Consider the following 21,577-nt stretch of genomic DNA (forward strand, 5'->3'; position numbering starts at 1 on the left):
AAATTGAAATTTCAATTTTCAACTCGAGTTGACGTGATCGCTCACTCGACTCGTAGTAACGAGAACGATGCGGCGCGGGCGTATATTCATTATGAATTTGAACCCACGATTCACCGCGTTGGACACGATCGGCCGATCGCGACTCGAGCTCGATCCAAAGGTGGCCGTGCCGATCAAGTGAGACGAGTAGCCGATGCGCTGTATGAAATATGAAATTATGAATGGTACATATGTACGTACATACATTACATTTGGCTCAGCGGGGAGTGTACCGAACCGAGGTAGTTCCGAGTTCATAAAAAAGTAGCTCGAGTTGACTAGTCGTGGGAGTAACTCGAGTTAAATAACTCTACTCGCCCATCGCTATCGGTGTGTCGGTGTCATAAATGCCCCTTGTGAGTGAGTAGCACTGTTGCCACATTAGGCGATCATTCGCCATTTAGGCTATCTTGAGGGGTCGCACGGCGACTAAAAAAGTGATCAGCGACTCGGCAATATTTAGGCTATGTTTGAAACAGGAAAAGGCGATTTTATGCTACTTAATAAAATTGGTGAATTAACAAAAGCAAATAAAAAAAAAACGAAATAAATTTTTTTTCAAAAGTCTGGCAATACTGGTGAGTAGTGTTCTGTGCTGCATCGGCTGAAGGACTTTGTTTCCATGGCCAGCAATAAATTAAAAAAAGAAAAGAAAAAAAAGTGTTCTGTGCATACATAAACGTAACCTAAAAATGTCGTAGATTTGGGCTAAAATGTGATAAATCTCTGAATGAAATATAATGAATGCTTTAAGAGTGCTCCTCCGTGGGGGGAGGGCATGCTTACTTTCCAACCGCTGTTATGCCACTAGCAAAAAGAAAATTCACGATCCTAATGAAGAAGAAAGTTTGCCCAGTAAGAATTTAAAAATATTTTACTTTTGTTTAGTGTTTAACATTCGGGTAATTTAATAATCTTAAATTGCCTATATATAGGTGAATAATGTCCAAATTTGCATGTGTTGTTTTTGTATCTTCACTTTGTATTGTCATTTTTGTTTATATAAGAGTGCCTGGTTATATTTTTAACACTTGCCATCCTAGGCCGACATTGCCACCCTAGTATTACAGGCATTATTAATAATTGTATAATTATAATAATAAAGTTTGTGGAATTACATTTATTCGCAAAGTTTTATTGTATTTTGTTAGTGGAAATGGGTGAAATCGGATTCGTCCCCTAATTTTCCACCCTTAGAGAATATTTTCTTTAAATTTGAATAGGACCACTACTGAGGTATCCCCTTTCCAACAAAAAAGAATCCTTAATATGAGTTCACAAATGATGGAGTTATCGCGTAACAAACACACAAAAAAGTACAGTTGAATTTTGAACCTTTCATTGAATTCATTTAAAAATAAAATTTAAGTGGTTTGTTGATTGAAATAACAAAATAAATTATAACTAGACTTTTGTCACTTGTGTGCTGCAATACAACAAATGACCTAATTAATCTATTTTATTTGCAAAGTTTTTCAGTACCCCGTAAGCAAAAGCTCTGACACAAGGTTGTACGTGTGGGGTTTGGCGGAGACAGGCGCCCTTGGCATTCATCTACCGCGGGGCAAAAGGGGCAAGAAGGCATACAAGAACAACTTTACTCTGGCCTGGCATCCCATGAGGTCTACTTTTGCTGAGCGGTTTGATGTACGACTTGAAATGTTATTGCAAAATTATTTGTTATTTACAAATTATTAAATTTAATCATATAAAAAAATAAGTAAAAGGTTATGCCTTATGCAAAATAAGCTATAACCTATGCTATAGCATGTTTGGTTGCGAAAAGTAGCCCATTGTACCATAGAGTAAAAGTTAATTCAGTTTAAGCAGTTTTACTTTCATCAGAATTTTTAGTTTTGAACCATATTAAAAATTGATCACAAGTCAAAGTCAAGTCACAGGCAAATAATCATTTACTCCATAGGTATAATTTTTACACTTGAAAACATAATTATTTAAGCTACTGCTCCTCCCTACGCTTACCTCCCTGAGAAGAACAAGCAAGAAACTCTAGGGATTGCTCTTTTCAAATAAACTTAAATGCTATAGAATATATTTTAGATCGTATTTGTGTGGAATCTAGACTCACATTGTCTTTCCATACATCTTTAACTAACACATAGTCTACAATTTTGTAATATGACTTTTCAATGTAAGTTTTAAACTTAGGAAATGGTAAACTTATTATATGCTCCGGAATCTTATTGTAAAAACGTATACAGTTCCCCATAAAAGAATTGTTTACCTTTGTTAAACGAAAACGTGGTACCGTGAGTTTAACTGCCTCTATAGCCGAATGGTTACCATTACCGGACTGACAGAGCTCCCAGGTTCGATTCCTGGGCCGGGAGAAATATTTGTATGGCCTACATTTATTTCTCTCTTGAGTTTGGGTGTATTTTGTGGTTGTCTATGTGTGTGTCCATGGCACCCATGATACAGGGTTTCCCTAGTGCAGGGCTATGTTGTGTGCGTTATTATTTTATTATAATTATATTATGCGTTTGGACTAAGTTCTAAGGTTAATATTATTGATATCTTCTTGATTCCAGGTAGCACATGTAGCCTGTGGTTATGGCTTTACCATAGCATCGGTCAAAACAAATGAGCAACACAAAGTGTTTGGCACTGGCATCAATACGGACTCACAGATTGGTTATCATGCACCCAGAATGGGCCACCCATTGGAAATGCTACTTAGCCCTGCTCCTATTTATATTCCTTACAAATCTTTAGAGACTAAGGTGAATAATACTTCAACTATGTTAATTAATATCTACTTACTAAGAGAGCATTCATTCATGCATTCATAACGAGAGATAGAAACAGGCAAAGTGTATTTACCTAAATTTTAAGAAAGTAATAAACATGGACTGGATTACATCTCGTTCTGAAATTTCAGAATTATTGTGTTTTATATTTTTGATCTGTACCTAGCAATTATTGTGATACAGTAGAGTACTTAGAAGAAAAGTTCTAGAATTGCATGTAAATTATAACTGTTTTACACTCATATCCCATATGAAATCAAATACTGTCATAACTCAAAGATTATGGAATAGAGAAAACATGATTCGAAAATTTTAAAAAATGCGGAATGGATCTTATTGCGTATAATGTGATTGTTTTTATTTATACGTTAGTTATCCACTTATAAATGAGAATATAAATTTATTGGCTCCATTCATTAATTTTTTGACATTTCAAATTGTGTTTAATTCCAAGATTTTTTAGTTTATTTATCTTTTTTTTTATATATCTACAATCAGTCGCCAGGCTATAATTAAATTGTTTTTGGCGTAGAGCGAGAAGCCACTGCTTCAGCTGCTCTTATTCATTGAACACGTGTTGTACTTTCCATCTCTTAATGTTGCCACCATCAACCAGTGTTTTAGCAAGAAAGAGGATTCTGATGATCCCTGTGTTTGCTCCTATACAGGTCCATCACTTTAAGAATTGTTGGAATCAGGTATTCGTGGATTTCAGTGTTCCTGGTGTACCATGTGGCATCACTGATATTGGAGAAGGATATTGTTTTGGACTTTTTTGAAGGCATTGGATGTTTGTTTTGGAGGCAGTGGCCCATAACTGAACACATAGCTAAATAATTTTGAGTTGTGACAATATTTGGTTTCAAATGCGATGTATCCTGGTTTGAGTCTTCTATATCTACTCCAAGCGTAGTAAGAACTCCACATCAAACATTGACTTCAATGAGTTTGCTGAATTTCAGGTCATAGGATTAGCTGCCGGTCGAGCGCACACAGTAATATTAACAGATACAGAAGGCGCGTACACTTTAGGTAACAATGCGTATGGACAATGTGGACGTAAGATCAATCCTCACGAGGAGTATCGGGGTAGCATGATATCGCATAACATTCGTAGACTTGGCAAGGAAGAAATTAAGTCTGTGTGCTGTGGTCAGGATCACACGTAAGTTTGATTCGATATTTTTATAGTCAACACTTCATACTTAACTCTTGATATACATGCACTTTGCGCCTTTTCCCCATTAGGGTTGGTAAAGACACTGCCTTCTCTTGCTACAACCCTAACACAAATTGTTCGCCTCTTCGTTTCGTTTTAATATTTATTGGACGTGAATAAAGGTTGCGGTTATCAAGAGCATAGAGCACTAATAAATGATTTAATATTTAATCTGAATTTTATTCATGTTCAACAAATTGTTTTATTTTATTGTGTATGATTTTCCTATTAATGTAACAATGCGACATTCTGCAACTTAATTAATTAAGGCTTATAGTTAAGGTTCCATTTGTTACATTTTCGGTAAAATATGTAATTGTGCATTATGCCAGGTAGGTAGTTGTACCATAAACCAATAACTCAAGGAGACTGCTGGGTAGTGTGTAGATACATACTACCTGGATCGTAACTCAGAAAAAGATCAAAATTCCATCTTATGTCTAGAGGGCGCTGATCAATAGCGTGGAAGTAGTTTATATTAGAAAGGAAGAAATAAAAACGTTTATTCATTAAATTATGTAAATGGCTGTGGATATCATTAATTCCTCTATAATATGAAATATAAGAAGTCAGTTTTTTCCGTGTTCATATTATTCAAATATTGATCTTGAGCTGAAATGTTTTTCTGAACTTTGACAAAAATACGTGTCAATAGATGGCATTGTGTGTTACAAATTACTTCGTAAATTAACGCTCCCCAAGGGCGCGTTCCCATTATGTCGTAACGTTTTATTTATCGTTGGACGACTGTCGCGTCTACCCTGTGGGGTGATTCACGTAATCAAACCGTTACGACATCGTAGAGATTTAGTTGCTGAACTGCCTTTTCGTATTCACGTGTGACTGAAAATATCGTTAAAGCGTATTCTGATATATGAATCCAACTTAAATCGACTCTAAACGACAAGTCATACGTATTCTGCTAAAATTTTGACAGTTCTTTCAATAGACTTTCCACATATGTATTAAAACTTGCATTTCTCACAGTCCTCTCACAATACTCGTTCTACCGTAGTAACACAGCTACAGTAGCCCTTACATTCTGCTAAGCGGAAAACTCGACACTGGCGAAATCTTAAAAAGAAGGAACCGCCATTGAGCAAAACAAAGAAGAAGAAGACTTTCGACGACTTAATGTCAAATGTCACAATCCAAGATGTTCTTTAGTCGTTACGTTTCGATTCTATTCATATCAACGTTCGTTTAAATGATACGTGAATATCCATTTTGGATAGGACGTCGATCGAACGACGACTTACGTGACTGACGCACTGCTGTTCCCATATGACGATTATCTGTCGTGACTGTGTCGTGGAAGTTTATTTATCGTTGAACGACAGTCGTGTCTAGCTGTTTCCACTACATCGTGACGACAATTTATCGGTTCACGGCAGCCGCCTTGTCGTTTACACGACATAATCGTGTGAAGCTGCGATTATCTGTCAACACATTTTTATCTTGACGTTTTATTTATCGTCGGACGACTGTCGTTCTAGCTCTCCCCATTGTCACGGCAGTCTGTCTTCGTAACGTCAAAAAAGTCGTAAACGACAGTTAATAGTGTTATAACATGTGTTTGAGTAACTTTTAATAACGTGTTGTGATGAATTATATTACAAATCGTATTCTGCACTTCAGCCTTCAAAATGAATTCGTTAAAAGATTAAATTTGTGTATCCAAGAAACTGGAGGTCATTTCGAGCAACTAATTAGTTAGATTACCATTTTTTTCGTTTTATTAAAATACGTTAAGATATCATGTTTTTTTTTTTCATTTAATTAACCAATTTTGTTCAAATGTCGGTTTTTGTGCTTATATCAACGGAAGCTTATGGCAAGCGCTTGCCATGTATCCACATGTTTGTGTTAGTTAGTACTGTTTTTTTTTTAATAGGATTTTTGGCTTGGATTATTGTAAACATAGATCAAGCCCAACTTAATATAGCCGACACAAATTCGATGTCCGCCATGCTCGCTTGTCTGAAGCACACCAGTGCGCTCGCAAGCGCGTGGATGCCGACGTTTGTCTCACCTAATTTGCCAAGCTTTTGTAGACCTTTTACAAAAATAGGAACTAAATAGCCGACTCCTCGGTCTTGTATCGCGATATTAGCCGTCCTCTTGTGTTATTGGTCCATGGTTGTACCAAGGGGTCACCACTTAATTATAACAGTCTTCAAACACAACAGTGTATGTATATGAAATTTTCAGTATGTTCGTAACAGAGTCGGGTCGCGTGTATGCGTGTGGATGGGGCGCGGACGGACAGACAGGGTTGGGTACCTTCGACAATACGGGCATCCCATCTCAAGTTAAGGGAGACATCACCACCGAGAAGATTATTAAAATCGCTTCTACTGCCGATTGTGTGCTGGCTTTGAATGGTAAATACTATATTTGGAAAATGAGGAAAAGAGGATAATATAGTTACAAAATTACCGACTCCAATCTGTCTTCTTACTTATTGAAACTGCCTCCGTGGCCGAACGGTTAACATGCTGGTCTGCCACGCAGAGGTCCCTGGTTCGATCCGGGCCGGGAGAAATATATTTGTATAGCCTACATTTATTTCTCTCATGAGTTTGGGTGTAATTTGTGGTTGTCTATGTGCGTATCCGTGGCACTTGCGTTACAGGGTTTTCCTAGTACGGGGCTATGAGTGTGTGCGTTATTTATTTATATTACTTAATGGGGATTGTATTGTGGAGAGCTGTTTTGCCGTAAACATATTATCTTGAAGAGTTTTTGTTACATTATAGTTAATACGGATATTTAATTTATTTAACTGATAATCTGAAAGTCAGACTGTTAGCTGCCACTGCAACTTTCATATTTAATATGTTAATCTAAATATAATTTTAAATTGGTCCTTTCCAGAAAAAGGCGAGCTGTTCGGTTGGGGCAATTCGGAATACGGGCAAGTGCCGATGGCGTCGAAACAGCAACAAGTGAACATGTCGTACTCGCTGCTTAATTTCACACGCGGCCTTGGTCGAATAATTGACATTGCAGCAGGAGGCTCTTTTTGTTTGATTGTTAATGGTATGTAGATATTTCCTTTGATTTTTAAAAAGTATTGATAAATTCGTATCGTATTGATAAAAGTATCAATACTTTGATAAATAATTTTTTTTTTATCTTTTGAATCAAAATCTTAAGAATCAAAAATTTTAAATTTACTACATTATCAATATAAAATATTTGGGGACAGCACAATACTCATTTCGGTTTTAAGCTAAAGCCGGATTTACATTTGTCTGACATGTCGTGTCGTGACGCGTTAGAACGGTATCGGTGTCATACACAGACATATATCTAGATAGACGCCGCAAGTACAGCAATTTGTATGAAAACCAAGCGTGCCGCATTTTTTGTACCCACTATGACGTCACAAGAACAATTTAGTGATGAAACCTCCTTCCGCTCGCTCTAAATCGATTGAATGGAATACGCGTAAACACGCATATTCCATTCAATTTTAATCGATTCTAAGTTCAATAATTTTTGTTCAAGTATTTGTTGATTACAAGTAGTCGTAATATTAATATAGTAGAAAAATACTAGGACAAGATAGTTAAGTCCTTTATTTTACTTGTTTATAAAAAATGTTGATTACTTAAAAAAAATGAGATTTTAATTTTTAATCGATTTCAAATATTAAAATTATTGTCCTTCCAATAAAATGAGCTTATTTGTATAACATCTTTTTGTAATAGAAGATCTTATCCATGAACTTAATAATGAAAGCGCACGTTAATATAATTATGAACTTGCGACTGCCTTAATTAATTTTACTAGATGGTTTTCTGTTGGTAATTGATCAAACTGATGAATGGCAAGACAAATGAAAATATTACTGCTGGCAAAATATATTAAAATCTTATTAATCAGAACAAGTTTACTTAATGAAGGCCTCATGTGAAATTTTTGTGATTTGTTTATTATTTATCGGATTTCTAACTCTGCTACTCTGCATATTTGGATAGCATTTTAGGTGGGATAAACTAGACCATCTTCGTCCTCGAAAGCAACGAACTCATACGTATGACTAACTCCAGGTTATTGTAAAGACAGCGCACTGTTAATTCTTTGCATTATATATTTTTTTGTATTATGTAATTATTTGCTCACTATATTCGGACATTCGAGGCAATGTGCTGCAAAAAATATCGAAATTACAGATACCTACAACTGATAATAGATACTACAAAACTGAAAAAAAAAAAACGAAACGTTGCTAAACGTTATAACAAAAGAGTTAAAGAATATTTTTATAATATTGCTAAGGTCATAATAATTTTCGTCCCTTTGTTCAAAATCGATCAGAATCGAGAACAGTGTTGCCTAACGTATACATCACTAAATGTTAAATTTGGCCAAAGTGTACAAGCGGCCGTACCACGAAACGGAATGCATTATACAAAAAGTGCGTTCGTTCGATTTTCATGGCGTATTAACAAAGGATCACTAATATATCGCTCCAAGTAAAAGCCGCAACGTATTACAAATCATGAGGCATACCCTCGGTTGCATATTTGTTTTCTCGAAATTCATACAAGACCAAAATAATTGTTTTTAAAATAAATTATGCGTCCTCTGATTAGAAAATCACTTGCCCGTGAAAGGAAATGTCCCTGTTTACCCAGTTATGGTGTTTTTGCAGTTTATTATGGAACAATTATGCATTTTTCGCGTTTTCGACTAGTGTTTATCTTCGAGCGCGTTCTGAAGTGTAGCAGCGGCAAGCAAGTGAATGTCACTTACTTTGGGCACGCGAACCACGTACACTTACGGCGTCTATCTAGATGTATGTCTGTGGTGTCATACATCCAACATAAGCCATCACATAGATTACGACACACTAATATAAATATATACTGAATGAACCCTGGTAGGGTACCGCAACATAATAAACATTCAAATTATTTAATTATTCTAAACAAAAAATCTAATATAAAATTTAATAAACAAAATCAAACTAAAATTAAACATTCAAATGAAACAACATTAATTAACTTTATATTATCATATTGATTATTAATTACATTTTATGTACTATACATATTTTTAGTTAATTTATTGGTGTCCTTTGTTTATTATTATATATATATCAAACCATTTTATTTTAAAAATATATATAATAATATTTCGAATTTCATTTCAAGTCATTTGTTAAAATGTTTTTTTACAGAGCATGGCGATGTTTTCGTCTGGGGCTTCGGACTTCTAGGTCTCGGTCCAAATGTCCATCATTCACCGAAACCAAAACAAATACCAGCACCTCTTTTCGGTCGTAATGAGTTTAACCCTGACAGCATGGTTGTGAAAGTTGCCTGTGGTATTGGACATTTAGCAGCCATTACAAATGGAGGAGATCTTTACATGTGGGGGCGTAATAGATGCGGTTGTCTTGGGTTAGGACATACGAAAGATCAACAATTTCCTTTGAAAGTAGCAGTTGGTGCTCATGTATTGAATGTTGTGTGTAGTGTGGATCATACTATAGCACTGTGCAAACCGTTCATGTGATGTTGCTAAGAAGGTTATATTAAGACTGTTAGTAATATAATTTTGTTGTATTACACTTTGTTTTATTTCATAAACTTAATCTTAAGTATATTGTCAGATATTATGTTTTAAACAGGAATTTAACATGTACATTGTACGTGGCACAAAAAAAATAATTAAGTAGAATGTTTATTATATGATGTTTATTACATCATGTAAAGTGCCAGATAGTTACATGATCCCATGGCCACGTCTCAAACTAGGGTATTTCCTGTACTATGTACTTACTACTAAAAGCTAAGGAATTCAGTCAGGGACACTACTCAGAACACCCAGACCAAAACCAATTGAGAAAAGCTTATTTTTTCTAATTGGTCCTACTGGAAATTGAACTTCTGCTTATACAATCAAGTCACCCAAGGTCATCATAATTTTATTTGTCACTAAGTACAGACAGCAGCACATCACAAAAAATAATTTTATAAAATTTGACCTACTTCTACTAATCCCGATGTCTTTCGTCCCAGACAATGAAATTACAATTATATTTTTTTCATTTTGTATGAAAAATATTTTATGGAATTTGACTAACTTCTGCTGTCCCGATTTTCGTCCCCTGAAATGATCCTTACATAAAACTGAGTCAATCAGCACTAAAATGAAATTATATTAATTTTATTCAATTTTATGGACAACTCACCCTTGACTAAAAAACTTGTTGTTAATGAAAAAGACTTAATAGTTCCTAACACAGTTTCCTTGTATCTCCTATGGTTTGGATTTCCCCAATCTATCCCATTTAAAAAAACACTGTATATTAACAGATCTTGTTCCATTGCACTAGAGGCAATACTACAAAAAGTGTACAGCTTGATTGACTGTACAAAATATTTTTAAGTCTTTCAATAAGGCTTAATTTATATTGCGATGGAATGAAAGCAAAGAACTTTATGGTCAATTGTGTAATGTACAAACTAGATACGAGCTAAAATCTTCTGCGGAATGCATGAGAATTCTGCTGCAATACAAATTGAGCCTAAACTATAATATACTGACTAAGCTTTCATAGAAGAAATAATAGTTATAAGCTTTCATGGTAATACACAAACAAGTTGAATGACCTAGTTACCCATGTCACTACTAATTTTGTTAAATAAATGGAACAAATAAGAAATTAAAATTACAATAATACATTCAGGTCTCTCACATTACAAAATGCACCTAATAATAAATTTTAGATAAATTACACAAGTCTCTAAACACATCACCTATATTGTAGAAGAAAGAATGAACAGTAAGTCTACTCTTGCCCATTAAATAACCATTAGGAGACTATTGCTTGCATTCATCGTGGAAGGGTTCTAATGTCCGAAAATCGCGCCAGGCAGGGGGCAGGAGAGACGTGTGATGAAGATGGCAGCTGCACCTTTTGCATGGCTCACTAAAAAGATTCACATAGCTGTGCAACCAGGTCATAAAAGACCGTACCGCTAATTCTGGTAATGTTGGTGAGTAAAAATGCAACATCGCTGCGTGTGCATTTTCAGTTACTTTTCTAAATACATGATGTCTAGACTCGCTCCAGAGGTCTAAGGTTTCTCCATATCCTTTAACCATCACCCAATCCATTAATAACCCCTTAAATGCAACTACAGCTTTTAAAACATGGCTTAAATTGATGTGGACAATAGCATTACTCGCAAACGGACGTGAAATGGTTATTTTCATGTCATTATATGACCGGTCAATGTTATTTATCACATTATCAACTTGTAATGGTGCCACATTATGATTGCTTTGAAGTTTCCCGCGTCTTTTGCCGCTTCCTGAGTTTATATATGAACGTTTAAGGGAATTCTGGCTCAATAACGTATGGGCAAATGAGCTGTATTCGTGAATCTTGTCTGTCCATTTGTAGCTGTTGACTAGTTGCGTGTACAACGCTTGGCGGTCTTGTGTAGTCTCTTGGCTGAGGTAAGTCGTGTTGCCGAGGTTGAACGGGGCTGTGGGAATCGGTATGGTATTTACCGTCTGTTCCAAGTCACGTAGGTTTACGTTCACATTGTTGAGAAGTTCTTGGAGTTCTAAGAGGAATTTGTCCTTGCCATCTTCCCCGTGATCAGCTCGTAATCCATTAGAAAGAGTCTCAAAGACGTTGCTAACACTCGAGCGTAAAGTTCTTAAAGAGTTTAGAGCGATATGCAACTGCTCCACATTGATGGTTTGGCTCATGGCCGGTTGCATTTGATTCATTTTGTGCATAAACACGTTTTCACTTTAGAGCATTAATTAAAACAATTAATGGTTTTACAAGTACGAACGGTTTTTAGTACACAAACAAGCACTAAAAATGACTGTACTTAAAAAACCACCACTCTAAAAAATGATCAAGCCGAACGCCCGAACGCCTCTAAATGTCATTTCATTTTGGCATTTGAACTTAATTTGTTGAATTATAGCGAAAGACAGAACAACAAGATCAAATTTCTTCGTAGGTTTTTCTCTTTTTTTGGTTACTGCATTTAGAAAATCGTTCAATAAAAACGCGACGCATTTATACGGTCCGTTTCACGCTTTGAATATGTGTTTTGTACAGGGTACTAGGTTAAAAGCAAGTCAAGCTTGACATATAAGATTTAAATTTATATTTAAAAATATTATTTTTTATTTATATTTTTCATAGCACGCGTATCCATTTAAATTTAACTCTATTTCGCTACATAATAAGAACGGTTTAAAGTGCAGTTTCAAATTTGGTGTGCTTTATACCACGGGTACGTCAAGAGCACGTCAAGCTTGACACTTTGTACTTTGGACCGTTCTTATCGTAAGCGGCATAGAGTTGGATTTAAATCTTAAGTATCAAGCTTGACGTCCTCTTGACCCTGTACCACAAAAATAGATTGTGAAAGAATGCCAAAAATGTCTGATCACAAGTCAGACATTTTTGAAATGTGAATGTTACGATGTATATCGAATATAGAAAGATGTAGATAGGTCTGGTCAAGGTTACTTTAAAAAAAGAATACGAGATCCATGTTAACATTTCACAAATTTAAATATTAAATCTATTGTGAACAAATTGTGGAACAGAATATATATACGACCTCGGTGATCAATGAAAAGAAAAAGGTTTGTACTGTGGGCGCAGGATGAGCAGGTCACGGGTTCGATATTTGATGGGATTTGGAAAGTTAATTTTAATAAATTGGTCCCGGTCTGGGTGTTCGGGTAGTGAGTGAGTGGTGAGTTTCGTTGCTCTGGTACGCACAGTGGGAATTCCCTAGTTTGATATCTAGTAATTGGTGTTATTATTGTTACATTATACTATTTCTGGTTCTATTAACTGTTATTTTAGGTTGTTTTTACCTTTAGTATTTTAACGTCATTTTTGTGAACGATAAGTTATAGAATTATACAAATATCTGCTACAAACAAAATAAAGACATTTTAAATTTTGTATTGAAGTTCTATTTTATATCGGACGTAGACGTATGTAAATGTTTGTTTGTTGTAAATGTCGAATATTAACTATAATATATAGAATATAATATGTCGAAAACTTTTGAGCAGTGTCTTAGAATTTTTTGTATACTAGCAAACAAGTGAGTTGTAAGTAAATGCCTCAGTGGCCGAACGGTTACCATGCCGGTTGGCCGCGCAACGGTTCCGGGTTCGATTCCCGTGCGGAGAGAAATATTTGTATGGCCTACATTTATTTCTTTCGTGAGTTTGGGTGTAATTTGTGGTTGTCTATGTGTGTGTCCATGGCACCCGCGACACAGAGTTTGGCTAGTGCGGGGATATGACTGTGTGTTATGTCTGTGTATTATGACGCGTTATTATTATTAAATAAGTATCATTAAACAGGTTGTATTATTATCTGACCGATAATGGTCTTATATACATTATATAGCGTAAAAAAGCTGTACCCTTTAATTAAGGTTTTATTTCTGCGCAACTAAAAAAAAAAGACAAAACGGTTTGTGTACAGCCAACTAACTTTATCTCTGTCTTTGTGTAGTATTTGTTGAGTATGATATGAGTGTTACTGTTGAGTATCGTCTTGTATATTAAAGCTAGCTATAGATGAAATGGTAAGGGAAAGCTGTAACCTATCACAAACAACCCTACGTTCCTACCTAACAGCCTAGCCCTAACCATACACTATTATGTGTATATATACGTATATAGATAGGTAGAGGAAGCCTGTTACCACACGACCTAAGGTAACACACGGAAGGTGGGAAGGATAAGGGGTACAAAGAGTGGATTTTCTCACGGCTAGTCTGTCAGATAAGCTGACGGCTAAAGGTGAGAGGATGCTGTAGTCAGGAGAGTTCCGTCGTCGTCAATGAGACAGCGTTGATGTCTGGATTCAAAGAGAGATCCTTATTTCTAAAAACCAGACTATTTATACAAATTCTATTTACATGTGTGCGTGTATATCTACAACATAATTTTTAAATGTAAAACAAAGGAAATATGTACTCAGCAGGCTGGTCTCGCACATTGCTATTCGGTCAGTGCACTGCTGAGTAGTCTATTATCATCGCGTGGTAATTTATGTCTGGTCAGGTTGTCTGTTCATGTCACGTGGACGTGAACGGTTTGAATAAGTATATATCAAATTTCTTATGGTTTGTATGAGACATATGTATACGACTGGGTACAGTAGGAATTTCATTTAATACAGTAAAAAGAATTGTATGTTCATTTTAAAAATACCCGAGTTTATTGTATTGTTAGAAATGAATTGAAATACCAGTCGAGGGTATGTCGCAATCATCTGCAGAAATGTGGTTTCCCAGAGATCATATGAAATTCTTTTATTTAAGTCTCTGCACGGGGCAAGGGTAACGCGACTGTTATGTACGATTTAATAAAGACATACAAGATTTTTAGTAGAATACGAATGGATTTGTTACGTTTTGTTCACGCAGTTTAACTGAAAAACAATATATTATTAAGAACGACGGCCTCCGTGGTCGAGTGGCTGGCACACCGGTTTTCATGATGTTGCCATCTCTGATATCCCGGGTTCGATCCCCGGCCAGGTCTGTGTAGAAAACTAACTTTTCTATATTGTCTCGGGTCTGGGTGTTTCTGGTACCGTCGTTATTTCAAATTTCTATAACACAAGTGCTTTAGCTACTTAATTTCGGATCAGAGCAACGTATGTAATGTTGTCTGATATTTATTATTTATTGACATTTTTTGTGAAATAGCTCCACTAATTGTGTTATGATTTATTAATACAACGATCGAACACATAGAAAAGTTTCTTCGACCACCGGGTGGGAAAAACAATATGTTTTGTATATTTTTCACAACCTACCAATTTTTTTATTTTCGACCATTCGCGGTCCGATCTTTCTTTTTTTTTTTTTTTTTTTATAATGACTCGGCAAAATGACTGCACCGCGCCTGATGGAAAGTGCGAATACAGTCCAGAGATGAGAGTAACGGATGGAAAACACAAGTATCTTCACTCCGTCACTATCATTTTGCCGGTCTGGCCAAATGCTTCTTCACACTACGTTTGAAGGACCCGATGTTATAGAGGGGAGGGAATACATGCGCCGGGAGTTGGTTCCACAATTTGATGGTTCGGCATAAAAACGAATTGCCAAACTTTTTAGTGCGGGACGGTATTGAACTGACCGTCCATCTGTGGCAACGCAGTCCGGCACGGGTGGTCCGCTGATGGAAAGGAGAGGAAGGGATAAGGTTGAATAACTCTTCAGAGCACTCACCGTGGTACAGGCGATAGAATACGCTAAGAGACGCTATATCTCTGCGAAGCTGTAACGACTCCGCATGCTCAGTTACATGAGGATCGTTGACAACACGGAAGGCGTAGCGCTGCAGTCCATCTAGGGCATCGAGCAAGTACTTGGCAGAGCCGTCCCAAAGGTGCGAACAGTACTCCATGCTGCTTCGGACCTGAGCTTTATACAACAGGTATCGCAGCTCTGGAGTAAAAAATCGGTGCACCTTGTTCAGGATGCCAAGCTTGCGCGACGCGATACAGATGACGCTCTCGATATAATCTTTGTTGCTCATGTCCTTCCGGATGCTCATCCCCAGCAGGCTGAGCTTGTCCTGCAGCGTCAGCGTTGTACCCTGAAGATGGGGAAGTGGAAGGAATGGGGATTTTTTGGAGCTGAACGCGCATACCTGGGTTTTCTTGGCGTTGAACTCAACCAAGTTTCGGGAGCCCCACGACGATATATGTTCCAAAACATGGTTGAGCTCATCGACAAGTTTTTCCCGGTTTCTCTCAGGGTCCTCCCGGGTGCTTGACGATTGCTTATAATAGCAACCGTGCACTGTGCTATCATCTGCATAGCAATGAATGTTGCCAAAAGGCAACAAGTCATTGATATGCAGAAGGAACAGCGTGGGCGACAGCACGGAGCCCTGTGGCACCCCAGCATTAACTGTCACGAGCCGCGAAGTGCCTCCGTCAACAAGGACACGCAATCTTCGCTCGCGCAGAAAGCCGGAGATCCACTCACAAAGGCGGCCGGGAAGACCATATGCCGGAAGCTTGGAGAGGAGACCACGGTGCCAGACCCGATCAAAGGCCTTAGCAATATCCAGACTTATCGCTAAGGTTTCGCCCTGTTTGTCGATAGCTTCACCCCAGAGATGCATTAGATACGCTAGAACGTCACCCGTTGATCGGTTCGGCCGAAACCCGTACTGTCGATCATTAAGAATGGAGTGACGTTCCAGGTGCCGGATTATCTGGATATTTAGAATCCGCTCCATCACTTTGCAGAGCACTGAAGTGACAGCTATTGGGCGATAGTTTGTCGGATCAGACCGATCTCCTTTCTTGGGGATAGGTTGCACGTTGGCCTCCCTCCAAGCTAGGGGCACGTTACCAGATTGGTATGAGAGGCGGTATAAGCGCGTCAGTACGGGAGACAACTCCGCCGCACACCTTTTAAGGACGATAGGAGGTATCCCATCCGGACCATAGGCTTTCCGCACGTCAAGAGTCTGCAATTCCTTGCGGATATCACATTGTCTGATAACTATATCAGGCATTGTGACTCCGCAGTGGGGAATTGACGGCGGTTGCGCATCTTGGTCGTGAATGCGCGAGTTAGCCCCAAAAAGGTCGGCCAATAAATTGGCTTTCTCTTCGGGGCCATAGGCCAAAAATCCATTGGGATACCTCAAAGGCGGCAGCGACGAACGACAAAAATTGGACTGCACAGCTTTGGCCAGGCTCCAGTAGGCACGGCTACCGGTGGGATGGGCTACCAGCTTCTGGCCAATCCGTGAAACGCGCTGGGCATCCGCTCTTATGTAAGCCCTCCTGTAAGACTTGGTTGCTTTGTTATAGGCTGCTTTAAGGGACGCAAGGTTGGGATCCTTTGTTACACGACCCCTGATCCAACCACGATATGCAGCCTGTTTCTCACTAACAGCGTCCATGCATTCGCGATTGAACCAAGGGCGTCCTCTGCGATTGGCGATGACACTGGAAGACGGTATGTAGTAATCCATAGCCGTTCCAATCTCATCGACAACAGCATCGGCAGCTGCTGAGGCATCCTTTCCCGCAAAGCATTGCTGCAACCAAGGGATGGACGCAAAGTAGTCGCGCATACCATCCCAATCCGCCGACGAGTAGTGCCAAATGCGACGAGTGACCTCCTTCAGCTTAGTTGGAGGCATTTGGGAAACCTTACACCCAACCAAACAGTGATCAGAACTTCCCAGGGGGGCGCTGACTGATACTGTATAGTAGGTAGGGTGACTCGCGAGCAGAAGGTCAAGCAAAGAGGGTGCATGATCCGATATGTCTGGAACCCGGGTGGGCTGGGTTACCAGTTGGGTCAAGTCATGCGTGAGAGCGAAAGCGTGGGCAGTTCTACCTGCATGGTCAGTCTTGAGGGAACTTAACCATGATTCATGGTGAGCATTAAAGTCCCCCAACACGACCATCTCCGCAGATGGGAACTGCGCCTGCGCGTCAAGAGTCGCCTGGCTCAGTTGGTCAAAGAGCCTAGTTGTCTCCGCATCCCCGCTGTGGGATCTATATAAGCACGCGAAGACTCTAGCTGAACAACTAGATTCTACGAGCACCCACATAGTGGAAAAGGAGGGGTCCTCCAGGCAGCGCAGACGGCGACAGCACACATCCGAACGAATATATACACATACCCTGGCTTTGGCCTGAAAGTTTTCCTCAAGCGAGTAGCCGGGGTAGTTCAAGTAACTCATATCATTCGGACGGCGGATCTGCGTCTCCGTCAGGAAAAGCAGGGCAGGCCGGTCTGTCTCGAGGTGATGGTGGACAGCTTTGAGGTTGGAGTGGAGTCCGCGGATGTTAGCGAACTCAATAATAAACGCGGTGGGGGGATTAGGCACCGCTGGACGATCTGCATTCTTATGTTGCGCTGTCATGGTGGGTAAGAAGGACGGTAGTGTGAAGAGATGAAGCCTTCGGCACCGTACCGAAGAAGAAAAACGAGGGGAACTGCAATACATGCCATTGATCTTTTGAAGGATAGCCGGCTGACCCGCCGAACGGAAGGGCCCCCGTACCCCCCCGGGATATGCCGCCGGGACCCCATATTCCGGTCACTAACCGGCACGACGACCTACCCCAAGATTATGCGCGGCATGGTGGGGCAGCCTCTAGGGGTAGTTTGTCCCTATTGGGCCCCTGTACTGTACCGCGGGCGGCCAGCGGACAACCGTTTCTACGGGTCTCCCTGGGCGGCAGGTCAACTAGATATCCCTCAACAAGTGACATGGCGAATATCCGCCTCAGTCCTCCCAGATACCGCGCCGAAAACTCCACGTGCACTGGATGTACACCAACTGATCCCTGAACGCGATTCGCAAAAGCGTTTCACTGTGGAGGGTTTTCCGCCGTGTGTACTGTGGTCGCTATCCAGTCGGCACAAAGCCTACCACAACGCAAATAATCTATAGATCTATAGATATGATCTATAGAAAAACTAACTTTAAAAGTCGAATAAAAAAAGATCAGCTCGAATTTAAAATTTTCCCGTACTGAGTCGGTTCTATTGCGCGGGTCACACGGCAAGAATTCGATATTGGCTTTAATTGACAAATTTATTTTTTTACTAACGTAATAAAAAGCCATTGCAAAATATTGTATACTTTGCGTGTTCAATTTAGTTTAGTTGATATAAAAAAAATATCGGTACAGCGGTTTTTTTTTGTAAAATTTCCAGATACGTTTGTTTTTTTTATCGTGAAAATTTTTAGGTATCGTGTTTTCACACCATATGCTAATCGGACTATATCCTTAATTTTGCTATATATTTTTTCCAAAGTATCATTAGTAATCATAATGTACCTAACTTAATAGTAAATAAAAAAATATGATTAATACAGCTTTCTTACCACGGTATGATTTTTTTGTTTTCCCGATATTTCGGACCCGGTACACGCTCCATGGTCATGGGGTTGCCTGGCCAGCGGCAGACGGTAGCTTTAAGAATAGATATATCTATCTACGCTCTTGCGCTGTCGAGTTGGCAGTCGTCGGAACTTGTAATTAGTGACAATCATTTAGTGAATAACCACGAAAGTCTTACAATCATTATAACAATTCTTTACATGCAAAATCAGTCTCTAAGTATTGGAGTTTCAGCTTAATCTTGCGTTTCGATTTTCAAGACAAATAGGCTTGTCAACGCTAAAAGTATCTCAATAGGCTTCTTGTACAAACTAAAGGACAGTCTCCAACGCTATTGCTTATTAAGTTGCTTAACATCCAGTTATGTAAGCAAAGCTATGAATTTTTCAGCCATCCAGCGAAATTGGTTTGCTAAGCTTTTTGACTTTCATTCCCGCCACCAAAGTGCGTATTTAATGTTAGGCTATTTGTATAAGGAGCTTTGAAGTACCAGCCGATTGCTTGTTTAAGGTTTGTTAAGCATATCGAATGTAGGTGGTTTGTCTTGGCCCCTTGTTGGGCGCCATTAGTGCGAATTGCTCAAAGCACCATTTGATAATTTGATTTATTGAGTATAACTCTTCGTGGATCATTGCTTAGTTTTTTAAATGGGATAAAAAATGTAATATATATAAAATGCTGCCGACTAACAAACAGTATATAACAATGAGAAAAGAAGTTCAAAGATACAGACATATTTGACAGGCTAGCTAATCAGTGGCGGATTTACAGTCTTGGCCGCCCTAGACCTCAGGCCACGTAGTCAGTACCTACCAGCCGCCCCTTTCTCAGCACTCATCATATACTGGTAGACTACATAATGAATTTACTTTACTGCCAACTTTTATCGAAATCGATTCAGAAATTTAATAATTTTAATATTTTTCTAGAACATCGATTTGATTTATCTCTGTTAGATTCGGGGCGCACGTCAGTAAAGCGCTAAGCCGGCATGATTTTTTCCGACATCTTCAACATTTATTTTATATTATTTATTTAAGGTTATATTTAGGCCAACTTACACAAAACCTAAATAAATTAATTATACACTTAATCAAATTCAATCACTCTATCTAATGGTGAACTCTATATCTATGGTGAAAAAAGTATTTTTTGAGTTTATCGCGATCAGACAGACAGACAGACGCGGTAGTGATAATATGTAGTGATTATCACTACATATTATCACTACTCGGAGAGTGCGGGCGGGAAGTGGGGATTGTGACGTTGAGCCACTACCGTGCGCCCGCCGCGCTGCTCTCATCTATCACTCACGCCATAATATAGGTTTCGATGGAATAAATCCCTATAGAAAGATAGGGATTTATTTAACTGTAGCTAATACAGTTCAAGATCACCCAATGCCAGTTGTAAACCGTTTCTTATGCGCATCTTTCAACTCAGCCCCTTGCTTATATACGCTGTAACCGCAATGTGGTCTAACTAATGAGCTAATGACCTACCTTTCATTCGTGGCTTTCCGTCTTGACAAGTGACCTACCCGTCTCCAGATTAGCTTAGTGATGTATTTGCCAACAATTTTGTTTCGTTCTTCTATTTCGGTATTTTGAATCCTTATACTGAGCATGCCACGTTCCGTGATGCCTAGCATGCCACGTTCCATGACCCTTTGCGTGTCCTTTTTTAGTTTAACTGCCTCAGTGGCCGAATGGTTAGCATGCCACGCAGAGGTCCCAGGTTCGATTCCCGGACTGGGAGAAATATCTGTATGCTATATTTATTTCTCTCGTGAGTTTGGGTGTAATAGACAACATAGACAACCCATGTGTGTGTTCCCTAGTGCGGTGCTATGTTGAGTGTGTGCGTTATTATTATTAGTTTGTCTCTTTCGTGAGTGTCTATGTCTTCGGATCATAAATGACTGACTTTAGGGTTTATTCAAAAACGTCCTTAAATATGCCAAAAAGGGGTCCAACTCAGTCGGCTACGTCGAGCAATCTTTTTATTTTAGGAATTACGGTAAATTGTATAAAATATCGATGATTTTTAATTTTAACTGCCTCTATGGCCGGATGATTACCATGCTGAACTCCCACGCAGTGGTCCCGGGTTCGATTCCCGGACCGGGAGAAATATTTGTATGGCCTACATTTATTTCTCTCGTGAGGTTGGGTGTAATTTGTGGTTGTCTTTATGTGTGTCCGTGGCACCCGCGATACAGGGTTTTTCACTAGTGCGGGGCTATGTGTGTACGCGTTAATTGTCTGGTTCCGTTAAATACGGATATGGACTTTAGTTTTGAACGTATTTAACTTGAGGCCAACTCCTAGCGAAGTCTCGTGGAGTTCCTAAGCCATAATTTAAAAACCAACGGTTTCGGCTACAATGACCAAGATTTTTGCAATCCGTGCGACCGTTTGGCGCCATATGTGAAATCTTATCAAGAAAAATTGTATTTAGATGAAACCAATTTCTAATTGAAAATTAATGTCTAAATGCTTTACATGAAAAGGATAAGTTGAATCATCATCAACCCGTTTATATGTCCCACTGCTGCGGCACGGGTCTCCTTTCAGACGAGGGTTTAGGCCATAGTCCGCCACCCTGGCCCAATGCGGGTTGGGA

The 21,577-nt window shown here is 38.9% G+C and overlaps 2 protein-coding genes across 2 annotated transcripts; one reads left to right on the forward strand and one right to left on the reverse strand.

Moving 5' to 3' along the window:
* Positions 1 to 760: 760 nt before the first annotated feature.
* LOC113230044 (RCC1-like G exchanging factor-like protein) lies at positions 761 to 9,582 on the forward strand. The gene is made up of 7 exons (XM_026463773.1): positions 761 to 894; positions 1,511 to 1,686; positions 2,592 to 2,783; positions 3,773 to 3,975; positions 6,241 to 6,413; positions 6,907 to 7,071; positions 9,221 to 9,582. Exons 1-7 carry the CDS (start codon positions 780 to 782, stop codon positions 9,556 to 9,558), a joined length of 1,362 nt encoding a protein of 453 aa, XP_026319558.1. The 5' UTR covers positions 761 to 779; the 3' UTR covers positions 9,559 to 9,582.
* A 642-nt stretch (positions 9,583 to 10,224) lies between these two features.
* Positions 10,225 to 11,854, reverse strand: LOC113230045 (mediator of RNA polymerase II transcription subunit 27). The gene has a single exon (XM_026463774.1). It carries the CDS (start codon positions 11,797 to 11,799, stop codon positions 10,870 to 10,872), a length of 930 nt encoding a protein of 309 aa, XP_026319559.1. The 5' UTR covers positions 11,800 to 11,854; the 3' UTR covers positions 10,225 to 10,869.
* Between the last annotated feature and the right edge of the window lie 9,723 nt (positions 11,855 to 21,577).

This window comes from Hyposmocoma kahamanoa, unplaced genomic scaffold (assembly GCF_003589595.1).
Source record: "Hyposmocoma kahamanoa isolate Upper Pololo Valley unplaced genomic scaffold, ASM358959v1 63, whole genome shotgun sequence".
NCBI classification, from domain to species: Eukaryota; Metazoa; Arthropoda; class Insecta; order Lepidoptera; family Cosmopterigidae; genus Hyposmocoma; species Hyposmocoma kahamanoa.